We start from the raw sequence: 21,034 nt of genomic DNA on the forward strand, positions 1-21,034 counted from the left end.
CAAAAGGTTTATAAAGAACAGTGTGTCTGTGCATTCTGCTAAACAAACTATAGGCCAGTTTTTATTGTGATGTAAAACACTGGCTGAGAGACAGTTCTCCAATTTGATTATTTCCTTAGAAGCAATAATTACAGCATTAATTACAGAACAAACTGGAGGAGGAGAACAAACTGGAGCAAGGAGGTTTTGAATCTCCTCCAACAACGGAGGTCAAGGGGAGGCAACTTTCACATGGCCCACCAGCAGCAAACTGGAGAATTAAATCAAGTAACTCCATTTAACAATCCTTAAAACCCATGTGTCTGAAGTAATCCCGGACCACACATCAAAGAAGGGGGCTAATCGGGCCCCAAACAAGGGTGAGTCGGCCCCTCCTGCAACAGGCAGGTCACCCAGGTAACAAGGGGTAGAGCCATAAACAGGAGAATCTATTGGAGTAGGAGATGGGGGGAATCACAAACCAATGGCTCTTGTGAAAAGACAGTGTCAAAGATGCCGTCTAGGGCCCCCATGTTATTTAGGTTTACTCTGGTACGGCTGGTAACTACTCTTGGAGCTGTATGACTGCTTATGCGGTAAGGGAGCTATTTTATTCCACAAGAAGTATTGTCGAAGGCTTTCATGGCCGGAAGGTTTGGTAGGCGCTCATGTATGCCGCGTAATGGGCCATACGCATTAAAAGGCCAGCAGAAATGTGAGTCTTCTTCCTCATAGAGTCTTTTTGCCTTCCCTATCTGCAGGGGTGGGTGACGACTTTTTTGAGTGTTGAGATTGTCGAACTTTGGCCACCGCATTATTAGGCTTAGAGGGTCGGACGGCCCAGTCAACCACCAAGAGATCAACATGGTAAAGATTATTGGCTTTCTTTGGCATAGCAGGAACAACTACAGATGAGATGTCTGGCACTTTAGTCAGCTTAAGTAGATAGGGTAATGCCAGGAAGGCAGTTATAGTTGGAGGTTCTTGCTGCTCAGATGGAACAATGGATCCTGCACTGAGGCAGGCGGCTTTGGGGTGGGCAAGTCGAGGGCCCTTATCATGCGCCCCATTAGCACAATGAAATTTGTAAGGTCCACTCCGGGAGGAGCTTCAGCTTCAGTCTCTTTTATGTCATCAGGGGCCATGGGAGTCTCTTCAGAGGAGTCTTAAGTCCTCAATTTGTATGACCTGTGGCTGGTGCACTGCAGGTGGCAATGGAACCCCAGTGTCAGGTGGTCCCAGTGACCCTGGCAGGGACAGTGAAGGTTGCCAGGAGAGTGGGTGGGGCTACCACCCTGGTGTCAAAGTTTTATCTCCAGAACATTCTGAAGCTGCCTGCATAGGTGCAGGAATAAACTGTATGTGTGATTTACAGTTGACCACAATGGAGAAACTATGGTTACAGAAAGGTTTCCTGGTTTGATTATTTGCTGCATTAGAGGAAGGAAGGAAGGAAGAACAAAGGATCTGTTATTCGTATTTTGGGTTTGTTTAGCCAAGATACAAACACATGGAATACTTTTCCACTTTTGATTTTAAAAAATCTCAAAATGTTATGGTCAATGTCAACAAAGCTTTGATATCTATTATTTGATTGTAAAGTTTTGTAAAATATATATTTAATATTACAGTATAATGTTATAGTACAATGTAATATATAATATTAATATTGTGCTATGGTAATAATATATTATATTTACTTTTTACTTGTAAGCCACTCTGAGTCCCCTTCGGGGTAAGAAGGGCAGCATATAAATGTAATGAATAATAAATAAATAAATAAAATCAACATTTTCAAATTCATAATGCTTCATCAAGTATAACATTGGCTAGTGAAACATAACTAGAACTTACTTTATTTTTTGTTCTGACTCTTCCAAGGATTCTTTCTTCATTATTTCTAACTCCTGCTGATGCTCCTTCCGTAGAGCCCGCAAATCCTTCTGCAGTTTACTCAGATCTCTGTGCTGCTTCTGCTTTTCCCGCTCAGTTTCTTCCAGTTTCTTTTGCATATCCTTTTGCTGGGTTTGCAAATCATCAAGCAATTTCTGAAGTTCAAGGACTGATCTAGTCTTTTCTTCTCTGCTTTCTTCCAAAGCTTTTACAAGGCTGCTTTTTTCATCCAGCTGTTCTTGGACCCCTTGCAATCTTTCATCATATTTTGAAATTATTTCTCCCATCTCAACTCTGTGCTTTTCTCGCTCTTTCATTAAATCTTCATCAAAACTGTTTATTGTCTGCTGAAAAGACTGACCCTCTTTCTCTTTTTCTTTTAGTTTTTCTTGCAAATCTTTAATCACATTTGCCATATTCTGCTGCTCTTGTTCTTTGGTTTTAAATATTTCTCTGATGTTTGCCAAGTCACTATCATTCTTTTTGCATTGCTCAAGCAATGCAGCCTGTTTCCTCATTTGCTCCTCAATTTCTTGCTGAAGTTTTTCAATTATGATCTGATCTCCTTGTTTCCTTTTATGGAGTTCTTCTTGTTGACTCTGTACCTGAAGCTTTAAATTATTACTTGTTTTTTGTTCCTCATCAAACGCCTTTAGTAGTTGTTCTTTTTGCAATAAATCTTTCTGTAAAGCGTCAATTTTCAGTTCATACATATGCTGCATGCTCTCTAATGAATGCGTTTTGTCCTGTTCTGTAGAAACTTTTACTGCTTCCACTTTCTGTATAATCTCCTTTTCTAACTCTGAATCTCTTGATCTGATTTTTTCTTCTAAAGACAAGATTCTATTTTCCTTGTCTTGCAATTTTTGCTCCAGCTGCTTTTCCATGTCTTGTCGGCATTGCTGTTCCCTTTCTTCCATTTGAGAATTCAACTGCTTTTTAATAGAAGCAATTTTTTGTTCAGCCTTCTTTTTCAGGTCTGCTATTTTAGCAGTGGTTTCTGAAATAAGTGTCTCTTCTAAAGCTTTTAATTCTTTCTCTTTGGTTTTTGTTAGAGCTACTTTTATTTCTTCACATTCTTTTGATTTGTTCTCAATATCAGCTTCCATAGACTGCAATTTTTTTTCAAAAATTAATATTTTGTCTTCCATTTCCTTAATCCTATTATCCTTTTCCACAACTGCAACTTCGGCCTGTTGAAGCCTTAGTTCCAGATCATTTTTTTCAAATTTTTGCTCATTGCATTTTTTGAGCTCATCCATTAAAGAGTCGTTTTCTGCTGTTTTCCGAGCAATGTGTTCCTCTAGTTCAGCAATTCTTGCTGTATGGATTTTTAATTCAGCAACTAAATCAGATTCTTGTTTTTCTTTTCTGGTCTGTTTTTGCTCTATTAAGCCTTTCAAATGTTCTAAATGTTTGCTTTGTTGATCACATTCTTTCTTCAGTCTGCTCAATTCTTCATCTTTTTCACAAGCTTGATTATTGCTCAGTTCAACTTTGTTTTGTAATTCCTTAATGGTATTATGATTCTGTGTAAACCTTGACTGGGCTTTTTTCTTCCATTCTGACAATTTATTCATCCAGTGATCTACCTGTTCAAGAGCAGTTGCTTTTTCTAGAGTCAGCATTTCAACTTTGGAAGATAGTTCCTGCACCTCATTCAATAACTGTTCTTGAGTCTCTTTGTGTTGCTTGTTTAGCAATGCTGCGGCAGCATCTTTGTCTGATAGGCTGGTTTCAAGTCTGAGATTCAACTCACTAGTAAGTTTGTTCAGATCCTCAATCTCTGACTTTTTTGCATTCAACTCCTCTTTCATGGAAGTGATGACATTAATATGCTCAGATAATTCTTTCTTAAGCTGTGTGATACAAGTTTCTTTCTCTGTTGCTTCTTGCTGTTGGTGTCCTCCTTCCTTTTGCAACTGCTCTTTTTCTGCTATAAGCCTTTCAATGTCCACCTTCATAGACATAATCAGATTTTCCTTTTCCTGCAAGTTTTGTTTTGACTCTTGTAAACTCCTAGTCAAATTACAATTAGTTTCTGAACCTTCTTTAAGCTGAGTCTCTAGGCCAGGAATTTGACACATTTTAATTAACATTATTTCTTTAACTTTTATTGCTTGTTCCTGGCAATGTTCAATTCTAACATTTACTGAACACATTTTTTCATTATATTTTGCTATCAGTTCACTGGTTTTTGTCTGCAATAAAATCTCTGCTTTCTTCCGGTAGTCCTCTAGTTGTGTAATTGTGTCTGTTGTGAGCTTCTCCAATTCAGCTGTTTTTTGTTGAAGCTCCAAGTTTTGGTCTTCAAGTTTTTTCTTATAGTCTTCACAGTCTTTCATATGGGAACATTTCAGAGCCTTGAGCTGTTCTTCAGATGCTTTCAGTTTATCAACCAATTCGCTAACTTTATTCTTCTCTTTTTCTCCAACTGCCTTTATTTCACTAAGCTGTTCCTGAATTGTCATCTTTTCCTTTAAAGATAAACTAAAGTCATTCTCGAGTTTGGAAAGCTGAATTTTCAGATCAATTTCTTTTTGAGTCAAAACATCTACTTGACCTAAAGCCTGCTGGAGCTGCTCTTTCAGTTCATTCATGGATGTATTCCTTTTTGACTGCTGATCATTTAAAAGAGTAATTTCCGCATTGCTTTTTTCTCTTTCAGCATTTAAGGTGGCTAGTTTCTGCTTCAGATCTCCTACTTCCTGTTGTTTTTCTTGTAATTCAATTTCATGCTTTTCTTGAAGTTCTTCAGCCTGCTGAGACATCTTATTTTCCCACATTCGTACAACCTCTTCTAGTTCTTGTTTATGAGCTTGAATAAGACTTTCCAGTTGCTCCTTCTGATTTATCTCAAGTTTTGACACAGCTTCACTGATTCCAGTTGAACTGGCATGAGCCATTTCTAGAATTTTTGAATTGAATTCCTGCTCTTTCTTACTAAGCTCCAATTGTTTGTTTTCAATTTCCTTTTTCAGTTTTGCTTCCTGCTCTGAAAGCTTCTTCTTGAATGTTTCTTGCATCTCCCTTGCTTTGTCTTTAATTTTTTGTGTTTGTGCCTGTTGATGCTTTAATTTGTTTTCATATTCATCTTTTAAAGCACTACTTTTGTCTTCTTTGGCCAATAAATCCTTTCTCAGATCATCAATTTGTTGATTCAAGCATTCTTTCATTTGTTGAAACTCTTTTTCCTTTGTAGTACAATGACTCTTCGCCTGGTTGACTTCTTCTCTAAGATCTCTTAACTGTAATTCAAAGCCTTCTGTTAGAGAGGATACTTTCTGCATATTCTCACTCTTTTGCTCTTCTATTTCACATTTCAAAGCACGTACCTGAGATATCTGAGACTCCAACTCTGCTTTGACTTCACTCAGGGAAGTCTCAGTTTTTACCATTTGTTCTTCAAGTTCTGATTTTTCAGCTTTTATATTAGCATGCTGTTGCTGCATATCTGTCAGTTTCTGTTCATAAATGTTAACTTGTTCTCTGACACTGTCATTTCTGGACTGAGAAAGACGATCTACTTCTGTAGACATTTCTTTACACTCAGTTTCAGCCTTTATGAGAGATTCTTGTAGTGTTTTTATTTGCTTTTCCAGCTCTTCTTGGCATTTTTCTTTTGCTTCCAAGAGTAGTCTCAACTGATTAATTTCTTCCTTGAATGTTTTCTCAGCTACTTCAGTTTGTTCCCTGTAGAGACATTTATGTTCTTCCAGCTTTGCTTCAAACTCTTGTTTATCTTTATCTGCTTTTTCTTGTAATGCGGATAGACATTTTTCAAGATCTTCACGAATTTTTAATACATCTGACAACTCAGAGGAGAGTGCTTCTAGCTCTGTTTGTTTCACATCAAGTTTTTCTAATGTTTTTTCATTCATCTCTTCTATATGGGCATGAAATATGGTCTCTTTCTCTTTCATCACCTTACATAGTTCTTCCGCATGAACTGTTTTCAGTTTCTCAATTTCTGCATGATGCTCCTGTGTAAATATGTTCAGTTTTTCTGTCCAAAGCTGTTGCTCTTTCTGCGTCACCATCTCAAGCTCTTCCCTATGTTTTTCAACCATGGCAGTGATTTCTTGGTTGTGCTTGTTTCTCTCCCCTTCTATTTGGATAGTCAAACCCTCCAGTTGGTTTTTGTCATTTTGTGAAAATTTTGCAAGGGAGCTCTCCAATTCAAGAATTCTCTGTTAACAAGATTGGGGGGAAATAGCATGAATACCATTTTAATGTGAATTGATGTTTATATTCTATTGTTAGCTACCCCCCTCAATTTAGTTTAATTAACCTAAAGAATATTTAAATTTGATAAACAATGCCCTTAAGAAAGTGAATCTGATATATGAAGAATGCAGTACTACAATGCCAATGGAAATTTCAAATACAATTTCAGGACTTTTAATATGAATGAAAAATAAATATTACTTTCTACAATAAATTGGGGAGAAGGGGGGTCTTCAATTTCAAAGCATGAAACAACAATAACAATTCAGAATCTTCCAAATATGATTAAGAGAAGGAATACAGAAAGTACGATTTGCTGACCTGTAACTGTGTTTCTTCGAGTGGTAATCTGTGAAATGTGCACATCCCCGCCCATCCTTCCTGCTTGGTCATGCCTCTTGCTTGGCTACTGTCTAGCGGCTGGGGAACTGAGGCTCAGCCCCACCTATGGGCATTTATACAGTATGGGGAGTGTGGGTGGGGTCTCTGACAAATTGTTTCCCTAAAAATCTTCCTTAGAAAGTTCTGAATTGCTCCACGCATGCGGGGATAAACCCATATGTGCGATTTCACAGAGACCATGAAGAACTAAATATCTCATCGGAATTTTCATCAGAATCTCTCCACATATGTGAATCATTTTAAATTCAAGTGAGAAAAGAAAGATTTCATGTCTTCTACTCACTGTTTTGAAAGTCTCTAATTCTTGTTGTCTCTCCTCAAGCTTTTTGTCACATTCCAACTGAATGGCTTTTTTCTGCAGTTCCAGTTCTTCCAAGGCCAAAGATCCTTGTTGTTCCTTTTCTTGTATAGCCTGTAGATGTTCCTTTTGGCACTTTTCCTGTGTCAAGAATTATGACATTTTAGCAAAAAAAGGTCTCTTGCCCAAAAGCTGTTACACAAATTTAGCCAACATATGATAAGTAAATTGTTGACAAAAAGCAACAAAAAAAGTCAATTCCCACAGACGTGGCTCCTAAAATACCTGTTTCGCAAACTATGGCTTTAATTTGTTCATGAATCAAAATCCTTCATTTAGGATAATAGTGAGATCGTCAGACACCATCAAATTATGTTGGCTATTTACAGCAAAAAAAGAAAAAAGAAAAAGAAAAAAGAAAAAAAGAATGCAAAGTGTTTCCAAACTGAGGACCATTAAACTGAGGACCATTAAACTGAGGGATTAAAGAAAGAAAATTACAAATTCAGTCAACATCGATTATCCATACTGAGGTCAACAATCCAAACTGTTCATACACACTGGTTTGAAAGAAGTCATAAAGGTATCTCAGTGTTACAGTGGATAGCTTGCTAGAAAATTTGAACCAGTAAGCAGTGGCTATGAAAGAGGCAAAACTGATAATTACAAGTTGCTTACCTGTAACTGTAGTTTCCTTAGTAGTCACCTGCGAATGCGTACATTTGGTAATCTCTGCGCCTGCGTAGCCGCATTCGGAACCTTCTGAAAGCAAAAAGAATGACAGTTAGCTAGGCCATGCCCCCTTCCCCTGGTATAAATAGCCCGTGGGCAGGGCCAACCGTCAGTTCTCTTCCGCCGCAAAGCAGCTGGAAGGCGTGGCATGACACCTGAGGGGAGGAGGGCGGGTATGTACGCATTCGCAGGTGACTACTAAGGAAACTACAGTTACAGGTAAGCAACTTATAATTTCCTGTCGTAGTCACTGCGAATCGTACATTTGGTAGATTAGCGAGCTACTGACCGTGGTTGGTGGGAGTCATGCCACCACCGAAAACAGCACCGCCCTGCTGAACTCAGCATCCTTCTTAGAGGCAATATCCAGCTTATAGTGTGAGACGAACGACAGCGGATTCGTCCAGATGGCAGCACGGCAGATGACCTCTAGCGGCACTCCTCTCATGAAGGCAGTAGTAGTCGACATTGCTCTGGTAGAATGGCCTTTGACCTGCAACGGTAAGTCCTTGCCAGCCAAGCAGTAGCATAATTTAATGGTTGAAACAATCCAGGAGGAGAATCTCTGAGACGACAAAGGCAAACCCTCCATATCCTTGCGATATTTAATAAAGAAACGTGGCGTCTTCCTCAGAGATGCTGTTCTGTCAACGTAGTAAGCTATGGCTCTACGGACATCCAATAGGTGCAAGGTACGTTCAATAGGTGAAGAGGGGTTTTGAAAAAAGGCTGGGAGTATTATCTCTTGGGACATGTGGAAAAAAGAAGAGACCTTGGGCAAAAAGGCAACATCTGTTCTAAGCACAACCTTATCCTTATGTATCCTCAAATAAGGGGGGTCTACCCTTAGTGCGCACAGTTCGCTTGCACGCCTTGCTGATGTTATGGCAACCAAGAATGATGTTTTCCATGAGAGGTAAGAGATGTGTGTAGAAGCCATGGGTTCGAAAGGTGGTTTGGTTAGAAACGATAGCACCAGCTCTAGGCTCCATGCCGGAGCTACTGGGGCTACTGGTGGCCTAGTATTCGCCATTCCTCTGAGGAAAACCCTCACTAGGGGATGCACAAAACACGAAGGGAGACCTTCCTTTCTACGGAACCACGAGATCGCTGCTAGATAGCATTTTAGCGATGCGTGAGATAACCCCGCATCTGCCAGAGACACTAGGAAATCTAACACCACTGAAATTGGGGCTGTGGAAGGACTTTCCCCCTTCGCGTTTACAAAAGCACAAAACTTAGACCACTTGTACATATAAGATCTCTTTGTTGCTGGCTTGTGGGCCGCCTCTATAATGGTCTGAATGTTACTAGACAGTGCAGATATTGGAATTAGTGGTTCGGCCGAATTCTCCATGCCGTTAACCTCAGTTTCTCTACCCGGCCGCCCTGTGACGTCAACAGGTCTACCCTGTCGGGAAACCTGAAGAAAACTCTCTCGGACATTCGAAGCAGAGGGGAGAACCAGGGCTGTCTTGGCCACCAAGGGGTTACCAAGATGCATCTCGCGTTTTCCCTCTGAATCTTTGCTATAACTCTCAATAGCAGGGGAAAGGGAGGGAAAGCATACAGAGGGCGACCCGACCACCCCTGCAGGAACGCATCCCCCAAACATCCCTCCTGTTGGGAGATGTGTCAGCGCGCGCAAAACAGAGTGCACTTGGCATTGGCCTTGGACGCAAAGAGGTCCACCTCCGGACAACCCCACGCTTTGAAGAGCCTGTTCACCTCCTCTTGGTTGAGGGACCACTCGTGATTCGCAAGCGGATTCCTGCTGAGTGAATCCGCTAGCGTGTTCTCCTCCCCCGGAACATGTGTTGCTAGCAAGTGAATCTTTCTCTCCAGACACCAATTCCAGATCTGGAGAGTGAGATTCAACAGGGGGAGGGAGTGAGTGCCGCCCTGTATGTTTAAGTAAAACATGACTGTGGTGTTGTCTGTGAGGATTTGGACGATCTGACCCCTTACGATCCCTTCGAAGGATTTCAGTGCTCTGTCTACAGCCAGTAATTCGAGAAGATTTATGTGTGATGTTTTTTCTTCTTGTGTCCGCTCTCCGTGAGCAGTGAGACCTTGAGTATGAGCACCCCACCCTGAGAGGGAAGAATCTGTTGTAACTACACATGTTGGCTTGGGAGCTTAAAAAGGGTGCCCCCTGCACACCCACCCTCTGTCTTCCCAACACAGAAGTGACTGGCGGACAGACTCGGGGATGGAAAGGTGAGTGCCTTGACTGTCTATTAGTGGGTTGTATACTGATATGAACCATGATTGTAGCGGGCGCATACGCAATCTGGCATACAGTATGACCGCAGTTGCAGAAGCCATATGTCCCAAAAGTATCTGGACCTGCTTGGCTGTAAGGCATGGAGTATGGACAGCTTGTTGGACCATGGCCTGCAGGTTGACAAATCGGTCTTCTGGAAGATAGGCCCTTTCGGTCGTGGAATCCAAAAGAGCACCTATAAATTGGATTTGTTGAGTTGGGACCAGTGCCGATTTTTCCATGTTGATCACGAGTCCTAGCGACTGTATAAGAGACAAAATAATAGAAAGTTGTGACTGAAGTAGGACACGTGATTCGGCCACCACTAACCAATCATCTATATAGGGGTAGACCGAAATTCCACTCGTGTGCAGGTATGCCGCCACAACAGACATACACTTAGTGAATACTCTTGGGGCAGCAGATAAACCAAAAGGTAAAACATTGAAACAAAACAGGCTATTCCCCACCATAAAAGAAAGATACCTACGATGGTGTTTAGCAATAGATAAATGAAAATAGGCATCTTTTAAATCAATAGTGGCAAACCAAGCTCCCTTAAATAATAAGGGCAATATAGTATTGAGAGTGACCATACGAAACTTTCTTGGTCGAACATGTTTATTTAGCAACCTTAGGTCCAAAATAGGTCTCAAGCCACCAGTACGTTTCTTAATCAAAAAATAACGCGAGAAAAACTATACGAAACATCAACCGAATTAAGGGGAGAAATAGCACCCTTCTGTAATAACATTTGAATCTCTTCCCATAACGGTTGGGAGAAAGGGGTACTTCGAACATGTCCAACCCTGGGAAGGTCTAGAAACTCAATAACGTAACCGTGGGCAACAATAGATAGGACCCACTTATCAGTGGTAATCCCCGCCCACATGTCATAAAAAGACGACAATCTGTCACCAAACATACATAAATGTGACGTAGTGTCAACATAACTAGTGGAATTATCAGTAGTAGCCACATCTATTGCCTCGATGGCCTCAGACCCAATGGTTGATGTGTCAATAGTAAGAGCGTCAAAGACGCTTTTTTGGGTTTTCCTGTGGCTTCCCTTTGTTAGTCCAGGTCTGTGATCTCCCTCTGGAAAAATAGGAATTTCTTCTTCCCGATTGGAATCTATTGGTGGAGAAATTACGACCCCTATTTGATCCATAGAAAGAATTCCCAGAATTTCTCCGGAAGTTAGAATTATAAGGATGCCAGCGCTGCCACGTGTAGCCAAATTTGTTTGCTGCTTGTCTCACATCCTGTTTTTCCTTAATCCTAACATCGGTCTCTGGATTAAAGAGCCCTTCCTCATGGAAGGGAAGGTCTTCCGCCAGAGCCCTTCCTTCCTCCGATAAATTAGCAGAACGCAACCAAGCATGACGTCTTATTGACGTAGCCGTGGAATACAAGTTACCAGCCATCTCTGCAAGATGCTTGGCAAAATCCTTTTGAATCCTGGACAACACAATAGCTTCAGCCTGTAACGCTCTCGGGAAGCGTTGCTTGTCTAATGGGAGAAACTCAAAGTAAGGAAGTATTTTTGCCCACAAAAAGCTTTGGTACCCACTAAGATAGGTTGCGTAGTGAGCCATTCGTGTAAGGAGGCCAGCTGATAGGTGTGCCTTTTTACCCATGGTGTCTATCTTTTTTCCCTCCCTATCTGGGGGAGTGGTAAGGGTATTTTTGGTCTCTTTGTCTTTGCTACTTCTGCTACAACAGTATTGGGCCTGGGGGGAGTAACCACCCACTTATTAGAAGAGATATCAATCTTGTAAAGCACATCCAGCCTCCTTGGAATTGCAGGGACTGACATGGGAGATGTATCTACTACACGTGCCAACTTCAGCAAGTAGGGCAATACAGGTAAGATAGTGGCAGGCGATGAAACTTGCTCATCAGAGGGGAACATAGGATCATCTACATGCTCCGGTGCTTTAGGAGCAGGTAGATCTAATGCCTTAATCATTCTCCCTATGGGCACATTGAATTTATTAATCTCAGCAGTTTGCATCAGAGAGGTGGCATCATTATCTCCTTGACAAAGGTAGTCAGGCATATCAGATTCTTCTTCCGAAGAACTGTCTATGTATCTAGGTAAATGATCAACTCCCTCAGTTTGAGAAGCTGAGTCAGGACCCTGAGGGGTTGTATCACCTTGCGCCTGAGTAAATGCAGGCTCATCACCCTGTACATCACTGATGGGTGCCGGCGGCACAATTGCTGATTCCGAAGTAGCCCTCACTTCAACAGGAGTGTTCATAGAATGTCCTAATGGAGCCCTTTCTACAGAAGAGGATGCAGACTGGCCTCTAGTGTTTTGTATCACTCGAGTCACACGATGAGGTCTGGCATTAGCATTTGCTGATGTCAAAGGCCCCTGTACATCAGCAGGATGAACATCCAATCCAGGGTCCCCCATTCCCTGGTGACTTGGAAATCTCTGTCTATGTCCAAAAGAGTCAGGAGTTTGCATGGGCATCTGGCAGCATCCAGAATGAGAATAAAAATCCATTGGCGGGCGGCCCCAATAAGGTGGACATGGATAATAATGACGTCTGTGATGCTTATGTCTTGATCGTCTTGAAGGAGGAGAGGGGGAACTTGAGGAACACGATGATGATGATGATGAGGCAGAAGGGGAATGTACATGGCCCCCATGCCTCGAAGCCGCTCGATGTCGGCGGCGGTGAGATCGTGAGCTGTGTTTAGAGGGCGATCTTGAACGCCTAGGGCGCTTGCTCCCTCGTCTTGAAGCGCGCCCAGGAGAAGGCATCTCATTAAACTCAGTAGCCGCTACTGGTGTAAAACCAGCTGGAGTGAAAAGGGGGGGAGCCCCATCACTATGGGGAGGAGCTATGCTTGTCTGCCTCCTTCCTCCATTAGCCTCGATACCGGCAGACGGAGCCTCGATTGCGCGCCCCGCCTCCTCAGCTGGCATAAAAACAGCTGGTTGGGCTGCGCGTGTGCGTTCTGCCCCCTCGCCGAGCTCGATCTGCTGCAAGCGTCTCTTCTCGCGCATCGGCTATTGTTGGAGGCTGCAATAGGAGTGATTCCGCTCCTGAGGCCGAAGGACCCAAACTTACAGAGAGAGGGGGCTGATTGGGCACGAGAATCGGCATAGGAGGTGTGTGTTTTGCCGATCTCGGCTCCCCTTCGCGCCTCTCCTGATTTGGCGTTGCAGTGCTTTTATTGGCTGCCAGAGAGAGCTCTCCGACCTTTTCTCTCGGTCTCGAAGCAAGCCCGGTAACATGATGGGCAGTTAACGCACTGCCCGCCGCTCCGGCAACGGCCATTTTTTTGTTAACGGTCGAGCGGCCATCTTGAGCCCCCTTGTCCTTAATTTTCTTCATCTTCTTTTTGGGGGCTATCACAGCTCCAGCAAGAGGTAAGTCAATATTAATCGGATCTGTTGAAGGTATAAGAGCCCTTTTGTAAAGGGCTGCTTTTAACCTTAAAATCCTGTTTTTCCTTGTCTGCGGAGTAAAGGATTGGCAGACAGAACAGGATTGGTATAAATGAGCTTCGCCCAAACAAGCAAGGCAAAGATCATGCCCATCATTGTCTGGCAAAACATTAGGGCATCTAGTGTATTTTTAAAAAGAATTTGTTGCCATGTTAGTGGCAAAAGATCAATAAGTGTACTGTAGCTCGCAAGAGCAGAAGGTTCTCCAGCTGCTTTTAACAGCGCGGATGAAGAGAACTGACGGTTGGCCCCGCCCACGGGCTATTTATACCAGGGGAAGGGGGCGTTGCCTAGCTAACTGTCATTCTTTTTGCTTTCAGAAGGTTCCGAATGCTGCTATGCAGGCGCAGAGATTACCAAATGTACGATTCGCAGTGACTACGACAGGAAATACCAGAGTGACCGTCTCTAAATTTACACTGAATTATTCTGTACAATTACGGTCAGGGCATCTAAAGAAAGATACCCTAGATAAGGAGAAATGGATAGAAAGCTCATCAAAATGATCAAAATATATGAACCCTCTAGCTACTCATTCTGGAAGCTTTATGTGTATTTTAATACCTAACCACTTTTTAAAAACATATTTGTGGAATTCTCCGAATGTGCAAAAAGTTAAAGTGTACCTCTATGTGGCATAAGGGTCTAGAAAATCTAGCAGAATGATATAATATACCATATATGGATATGCTTTTGATCACTGTTCAGAAATCACTATTAGTTCAACATTTGTTTACCAAATCCTTATTTTTATTTTCAGAAATAATTAACAGAGCTTCCCTGTAGTGTATTGTTTCCCCCACTATTTGCCTTATCCATGCTAGAACTTCATCCCAGAATGTGGCTCATTCTTGGGCACAAATGGCTGATGTTTACCTATAAAGTACTATATGGCTGAAATCTAAAATTCTTAAGAAATTTTAATAGTGTCCCCGTATATTGAAATGATAGAACAATAATCCTCTACATGTCAAAGTAATGCAGGAATGTACTGAAGGCAAATACTTTCAGTGGTGGCATTCTGCCTGCAGAATTTCTTCCTCAAGGGAATCTGTGTAAAATTGTTTTCTTTTCAATGCCATGTCAATGCATTTTGTTTTTACAGTTTCTAACTATATTTGAAGGATACTTGATTTTTTAAAATTTTTAGGTCTGGATTTTATTATGTTTGGTAACTGGTAATCTGTAAACTTTCCTGATGAATATATGCATGCTTAAATGTAATTAACACCTGGTGTACCAAACCTCTGGCAAACATCCAAGTATGATCTTCACACTGCACATGAAAGGAGGACACACCACAGATATAGTCACACCAGGTATGTTTTAGTCCTTAAATGCACTTACAAGAGCCTTTTGCATTTGTTCCTGGAATACCTGATCCTGAGCTTGCAATTTCTCATTTAACATCTGTTCCTTCCTAGCCAGTTCGCTGTTATGCAGCCTTTCCAGCTCAACAACTTGTTCTTCTAAAGATTTCTGAAAATTTAAAGCAATAAATATAAGACTACCTAAGAATAACAGTGCTACTAAGTTGTTGCTGAAAAAGAACACCAAGACAAGCAAAAGTAATTGAAAATGATAAAAAAAATCCAGTTAAACAGTTATATTTAAAACTAGCCGTCCCCTGCCACGCGTTGCTGTGGCCCACATGGGGGTTCTATGTGGGAGGTTTGGCCCAATTCTATCATTGGTGGGATTCAGAATGCTCTGTGATTGTAGGTGAACTACAAATCCCAGCAACCACAACTCCCAAATGTCAAGATTCTATTTTTTCCAAACTCTACCAGTGTTCACATTAGGGCATATTGAGTATTCGTGTAGAGTTTAGTCCAGCTCCATCATTGTTTGAGTCCACATTGATCTCTGGATGTAGGTGAACTACAACTCCAAAACCAAAGGACACTGTCCACCAAGCCCTCCAGTATTTTCTGTTGGTCATGGGAGAACTGTGTGCTAAGTTTGATTCAATTCCATCATTGCTCTTTGATTGTAGGTGAACTATAAATCCCAGGAACTACAACTCCCAAATGACAAAATCATTTTTTTTTAGTGAAGGACATACATTGGGTTGTTAAGTGTCTTGTGTCCAAATTTGGTGTCAATTCATCCAGTGGTTTTTGAGTTCTGTTAATCCCACAAACGAACAGTACATTTTTATTTATATAGATCAATGAGAAATACATTTAATCACTACTTAGGTGAGCTGAAAGTATTTCAATAGTTTCACTTTAAATGTTACAAAAATTATTCCAGTTCTCTGCTTTACTGCAAGAGGACTACCTGATGCAGAAAAAATAGTTCTAATCTGAAGAGTTCCTGTTAAAAAATCTAAGACTGTGATCGTCTGCACACTTTTCTGTAAATAGGTCCCATTAATTTCGATGGGCCTGGTTTCTGAGTTGACAAACATAGGATTGAACTGTGAGTGTTCTAATTCATTCCTACACAATTTCAGTTCACTGAAACTCACTCCGTGATATGCTAGTATATATTTATAACCAAGCAGGTGATCCAATGAAAGTCAACAGGCTTTGATTGTAAAGTGAAAAACTTTTGGTTCCTGCAAGCCTTGGGAATTGATTTTCAAGGTAAGAAATGAGCCTTTGCTTGATTTTGTTGTTGCTTTTAAACTTTTTGCATGCTGTTAATTTGTAACTATATTTGTGATAGCTGTTATAAATCTTCAGTCGCATGCAATAAAAAACACAGGATAGAAATAAGTATCATTCTATTTTATAGAATTCAAAATATTTATATTAAAACTAGATTTTGCAACATATACAAAAGTATAATTAAATATTCAAATTCTTGGATATATTATCCTTGAATCCGACTTCAACTCAAATTCCTAATATAAATCTCTTCCTCAGAATCCTACCCCAGCACATAAAAGACTGAGAAATAACTTCAAAAGAACATGATGTACTCTAACTTAATCATTATTCATCAGCATTTACCTTCATAATATTGACCACCTCTTGCTTCACTTTTGTTAACTCTCGTTGAAGAGTGACACGCTCCTCCTCACTGGCCTTTTCTACAGCCTTTATCTTTTCGTCCATTTCTGCTTGTAATTTCTTGTGTGCTTCTTCAGTCCTTTGGGCTGCACTGAGAGCCCTCTCAAGTTCTTTAAATGCTGCAGAAAGAATAGAAGAAAGAAACATTTTTATTGTGTCTGCATAGAATTAGTAAGGCAAAAGTCTTTTCGGTGAATTACCCACCCAAAGACAAATCTTGACATGAGCCTAGAAAAAAGTAATATGTTCCCTCATCTTGAAAAAATAAACTGTAAATCAAAGGACTAGAGCCTGTTTTCTGTTTAATACAGCAAAATCTCAACTATCAAACTTAAAAGATTGAACAAGAATACTGTATGAGGATCTTCACTGGCAATCGTACTAAACCTTAATGTTTGGTTAACAATTTTTAGGAGTCAATAAATGAAAAATGTCTGGAATGCAAGTCCTGCTGTAAGGATATGAGCAGCTTCATTCCCTAAAAACAATGAATAACAACAATATTGCCCATATGATTTTTGTGTGTTTTATGTTTAAATGTGTATTTGGTCTGGAACTACATCATTACTGCAGCAACCTCGGGGACAACCTGCTGATCACTTATTATACTATAGGCAGTCTCCAAGTTACAAACATCCAACTTACAAACAATTAATAGTTAAGAATGGGAGTGAGACATTGTGAAATTAGTGAAATTTACCCCTAGGAAGGGAAATGCACTCCTGAAAGAGTTATCATGGAGAAAGGGGAGCTCAACTGAAGCTTTCTAACCAATCCTTTTTTCCTCAACAAGTCATTTCCCCCCAAAATCCAATTATCAAAGGGACAGAAAATGTGGTGGAATCTTCTGAACAGGCACAGACAGAAAAACAAACACCACAAGGGTGTTAACCCTTCTCCAGGCTATCCAAAGCTAAATATATCTATATATTTGGCTAGTTAAAGTAAAAGGTAAAAGTTTTCCCTTGACATTAAGTCTAGTCGTGCCCGACTCTGGGAGGTGGTGCTCATCTCCATTTCTAAGCCGAAGAGCCAGCGTTGTCCGTAGACGCCTCCAATGTCATGTGGCTGGCATGACTGCATGGAGTGCCGTTACCTTCCCACCAAACCAGTACCTATTGATCTACTCACATTTGCATGTTTTTAACTGCTAGGCTGGCAGAAGCTGGGGCTTACAGTGGAAGCTCACCCTGCTCCCCGGATTTGAACCAAATTGCCCTATTCCATTTTTAAGTGAAACACAGCCCATTTGAAGGGGAAAGATTTACTACATTAGATAAATTGTTGTAACAGCATATCTAATATATACTCCTACCACATTATTGAGGATGTATTCTCAGATAAAAGTACACAGGATTGTCCTCATAGCAGGATTCAGGAGAAAGTGTGGCGAAAGGTAGATATACTTTTTTTCATAAGGCAAATACAAAATTCCATATAGATGGGTATATCAGCTCATTAAAAAAAGAAGTCACTATCAATGCTAAGTAGTCTCCAGTACCAGCTCTGGTAGAGTGGCAGAATGTACCAGATATGGGAGGGATAATTTTACACCCCTCACAGAGGGAGGAACATAAAAGTATGATGGGAAAGAAGGAAAAAGGAAGTTCAGGCAGTGTGATATTGCGTTTCAGACATTAACAACTAATGTGTCATCTCCTTGTCGTCTTTATCACCTACACTTTAATTGTATTTATAATTCTATACTAAATCTTTTCTAAGATACAGAATTAATTTTTTCTACTGTAGTGGTAAATATATAACATGTTCTTATATAGTGGAAGGGCAGTTCAATTTAAGAAGGCTGCTTTAAGTGAAATGTATACCTTTGCTCTGTAATGAATACAGGAGTCTCAATAAAAGTTTGTACTGCAGTATATTTGATTCCTGGTGTCACAGAACTAATTTCTAAGTGGTTGTGTTCAACATTATACAGTCTTCTATCTAAAAAGCATTTGGGGACATAGAATGGGTTAAAGGAAAATATACATTTAGGGCAATATGAAGAATAACCAGACATCTCCAATACATATAAAGATTGAACCACTGAAATGCAGTAACCCAGAAACATGCAGGTACATGAATATATTTACAAGCACACAGAAACAGGAAAAAAGCTAGACAAGCAAAAAGATATGTGGTTGAAAGAAAAAAGCATGAAAAACACAAAGAAGCAGCACTCCACAGAAACACATTCTATTTTCAGTAAGCAAAATTTTATGCATCTCAGGCACTCTAACATATAAGCAAAAACACAGGGCATTTCTAATTGAAATACCTAATTCCAATAATGCAAGAAATATGTATCAATAGAAAGTGAATGGGTATAGTAAAGCAATTATACCTAGAGGTATTCAAATTCACTTAGTGTTTCTGGCTATGAAACAAGTCCTAAGGCTTTTTTCTTCTTCCTTCCACTAATGTAACTGTTTCCAAATAAGAGATGCTTCAAAATATTCTACAGCTTTCACTGAGGTGGGATGGGAAGAGAACATCTTATCAAGGTAAGAAACACATAATAAATAAGGTGTTCAACTTTATTCTGGGGTAAAAACAAGAATGCTTCCTTTAAAAAATATATCCTTTGTTTATACATCCAGGACTTGCCATAACTGGATACTGCTAAATTAGACATTTTCAGTGACTTCTCAGATCAATGAAGGTGATCAAGCATGTTAATGAGGGCCTAAGATGCAAAGCCTTGTTCAACTGGCCATTTCTCTACAAAATCTCCCCCCTCCCCCCCCCCCCCCCCCCAAATAAAAAGGCACAGCAAAGAAAGACTTTCTGGTTGCGTTTAGAACAGATATTAAGAGAAATGGAAAAAAGGGGGGGATGAGGGGTGAAAGGAGAAACTCAGAGCTAAAGCGATAAAAATAGCAGTGGGAAAAAGGGAAGAATTTTATAAGTAAAAGAATAAAAGACAAAAATGAGAAAAGAAAACCAAAGGAGGAGAAGCTACTCAACAGAAGAACCCCAAACCAAAGTTGCTGAAAAAATTAATAGGATAGCTGAGGATTGCATCATGTGTGGTAGGTCTCTCTATCAAACTATTCTGAGTCTTAGAACTTTTCAAATAGAGTATCTACAGGCATAAAACCCAAATGTGTGAAGCACAAAAACCACAAAGAAGAAGGTACCTTTTACTGGTCCAACTCTTTTTTTAAAAAAAAGCAAGTCACATCAAGCTTTTAAATAAAGTTAGACACACAGGTTTTCCATCAGTCATGATCCAAATGCAAGTGTTAATACAATTCTGTGCTTTTGCATGAAAAAGCAAAATGTTGCAGGGAATATAAATGATGTTTGAATAATAAAGACCAAAAAACTAAAAAAGGATTTCATTCCTTTCATTCTGCAAGATAATAAGGAAGCACTAAGTCACTTGAATGGATGCCAGATAAAACAATGTCTGACATACATATGGGCCACAAGACTACTTTTCAAATATTCTCTTTCTCTGTTACAAAAAGAGATATACTGGAGAGAGAGATACTAATTTGTAATTGTTTTTAAAACAATCTTCATTTTCAGAAAAGAAATGTAAAAGAAAGCTTCATGCTTTGCTTTAATCTGATGAAATACCAATGTGTGGTTTGAAAGCTTGGGAAAATACTTAAAAAAATACAACTACTAGAGTTGGTACAATAAAAGCTATCTTTACCTCTTTTTAAAAAGAACATCCTGTCATGTGTCAGCTATGGCATCATCTAGTGGTGAAAGCTGAAGAAAGCAGAAAAAAGTTGAAGACAGTAAAATGGAACCAAATTAGGTCGACTGAGATTCTCATTATATGTTTCAACCAATTTGTATTAATTAAAGTGCAAAGGGGGTAATAAAAAGTGCCTAGTTTTCCCTAACCAAGCAATGGTAGTGACTCTGTACAAATATCTGAATAAAGAACAGAGTTTTTCTGAGGAAAATATTTATGCTACAGAAGTTTCATGCTGTTTGTGAAATAAAAAAATACCAAAAAAATCCTAAATTGTGTTATGCTGCTGAAGTCAATACTCAGTGGGTTGTTTGTTTTTTTTTTAGGGGGGGGGGACTGAAATATAAATTCTGAGAAATTTCAATTTCAATTATGAGAAACTGCCAAATGTGTCAAGACATTGAACAGAAATAAGATGAGATCACTTACTTTTGATAATGCCTGAGAAGCATAGAATTTACTTTCTAAAGCTTGCTGCAAGCAGCAGTTGAGTGATGTAAGTAAAAGATCCCTTACCCCAATCCTGTTCATACAAGGCTTGGGAAAGGCACCATGATTCACTTATTGGCATGTGTGGATGCACAAAAATAAGATGCTTAGTGAGATTTTTTTATCCAATACATATACTGTTACAGAATGAAAAGCTGTCATCGTCATCTTACATAGGAATTGTTATGATTTTTTTCTTTTCAATTCAATCTTAAAATCATACTCAACAAAATCTTAATTAAACAGTAATTAAAACAGCAACTTGTGGCTCTTTAGAAACTTAAACTGATGAGTTGGCTCCAAATGTAGTCTTCTATAAATAGTGTCTGATTCCAGAAGGAATTCCATTAGCAGAAGGGATAAGTGGTGTTTTTCACTGTTCCAGAGTAACCCTTACCCCATAGCTAGTAGCTACACAATCTGTTCTAGTTTTTAATCTGTCTGCCTGTTCAAAAAAAGTCAAAAAAGGCCAAACCTGATTTTGCTATTTTATATAAACAGCACAATTCCCTACACAATTGTGCTTCCACAGATTTTGGTATCCATA

At 39.9% G+C, this 21,034-nt stretch overlaps 1 protein-coding gene across 6 annotated transcripts in view; it reads right to left on the bottom strand.

Annotated features, from left to right (window-relative positions):
* GOLGA4 (golgin A4) overlaps positions 1 to 21,034 on the bottom strand; it is a 62,397-nt gene that overhangs the window by 17,288 nt on the left and 24,075 nt on the right. For 3 of the 6 annotated variants that reach the window (XM_060781655.2, XM_060781654.2, XM_060781657.2), the window contains 4 exons: positions 16,227 to 16,405; positions 14,614 to 14,745; positions 6,785 to 6,940; positions 1,834 to 6,062 (listed from right to left, as the gene is read on the bottom strand). In XM_060781655.2, the coding sequence (XP_060637638.2) occupies positions 1,834 to 6,062; positions 6,785 to 6,940; positions 14,614 to 14,745; positions 16,227 to 16,405 (4,696 nt within the window). Of the gene's footprint in view, positions 1 to 1,833; positions 6,063 to 6,784; positions 6,941 to 14,613; positions 14,746 to 16,226; positions 16,406 to 20,514; positions 20,612 to 21,034 lie in introns of those variants that run through there. The other 3 variants (XM_060781659.2, XM_060781656.2, XM_060781658.2) reach the window with 3 other exon arrangements.

The sequence above is a fragment of the Anolis sagrei genome, chromosome 6, assembly GCF_037176765.1.
Source record: "Anolis sagrei isolate rAnoSag1 chromosome 6, rAnoSag1.mat, whole genome shotgun sequence".
In the NCBI taxonomy this organism is placed as follows: Eukaryota; Metazoa; Chordata; class Lepidosauria; order Squamata; family Dactyloidae; genus Anolis; species Anolis sagrei.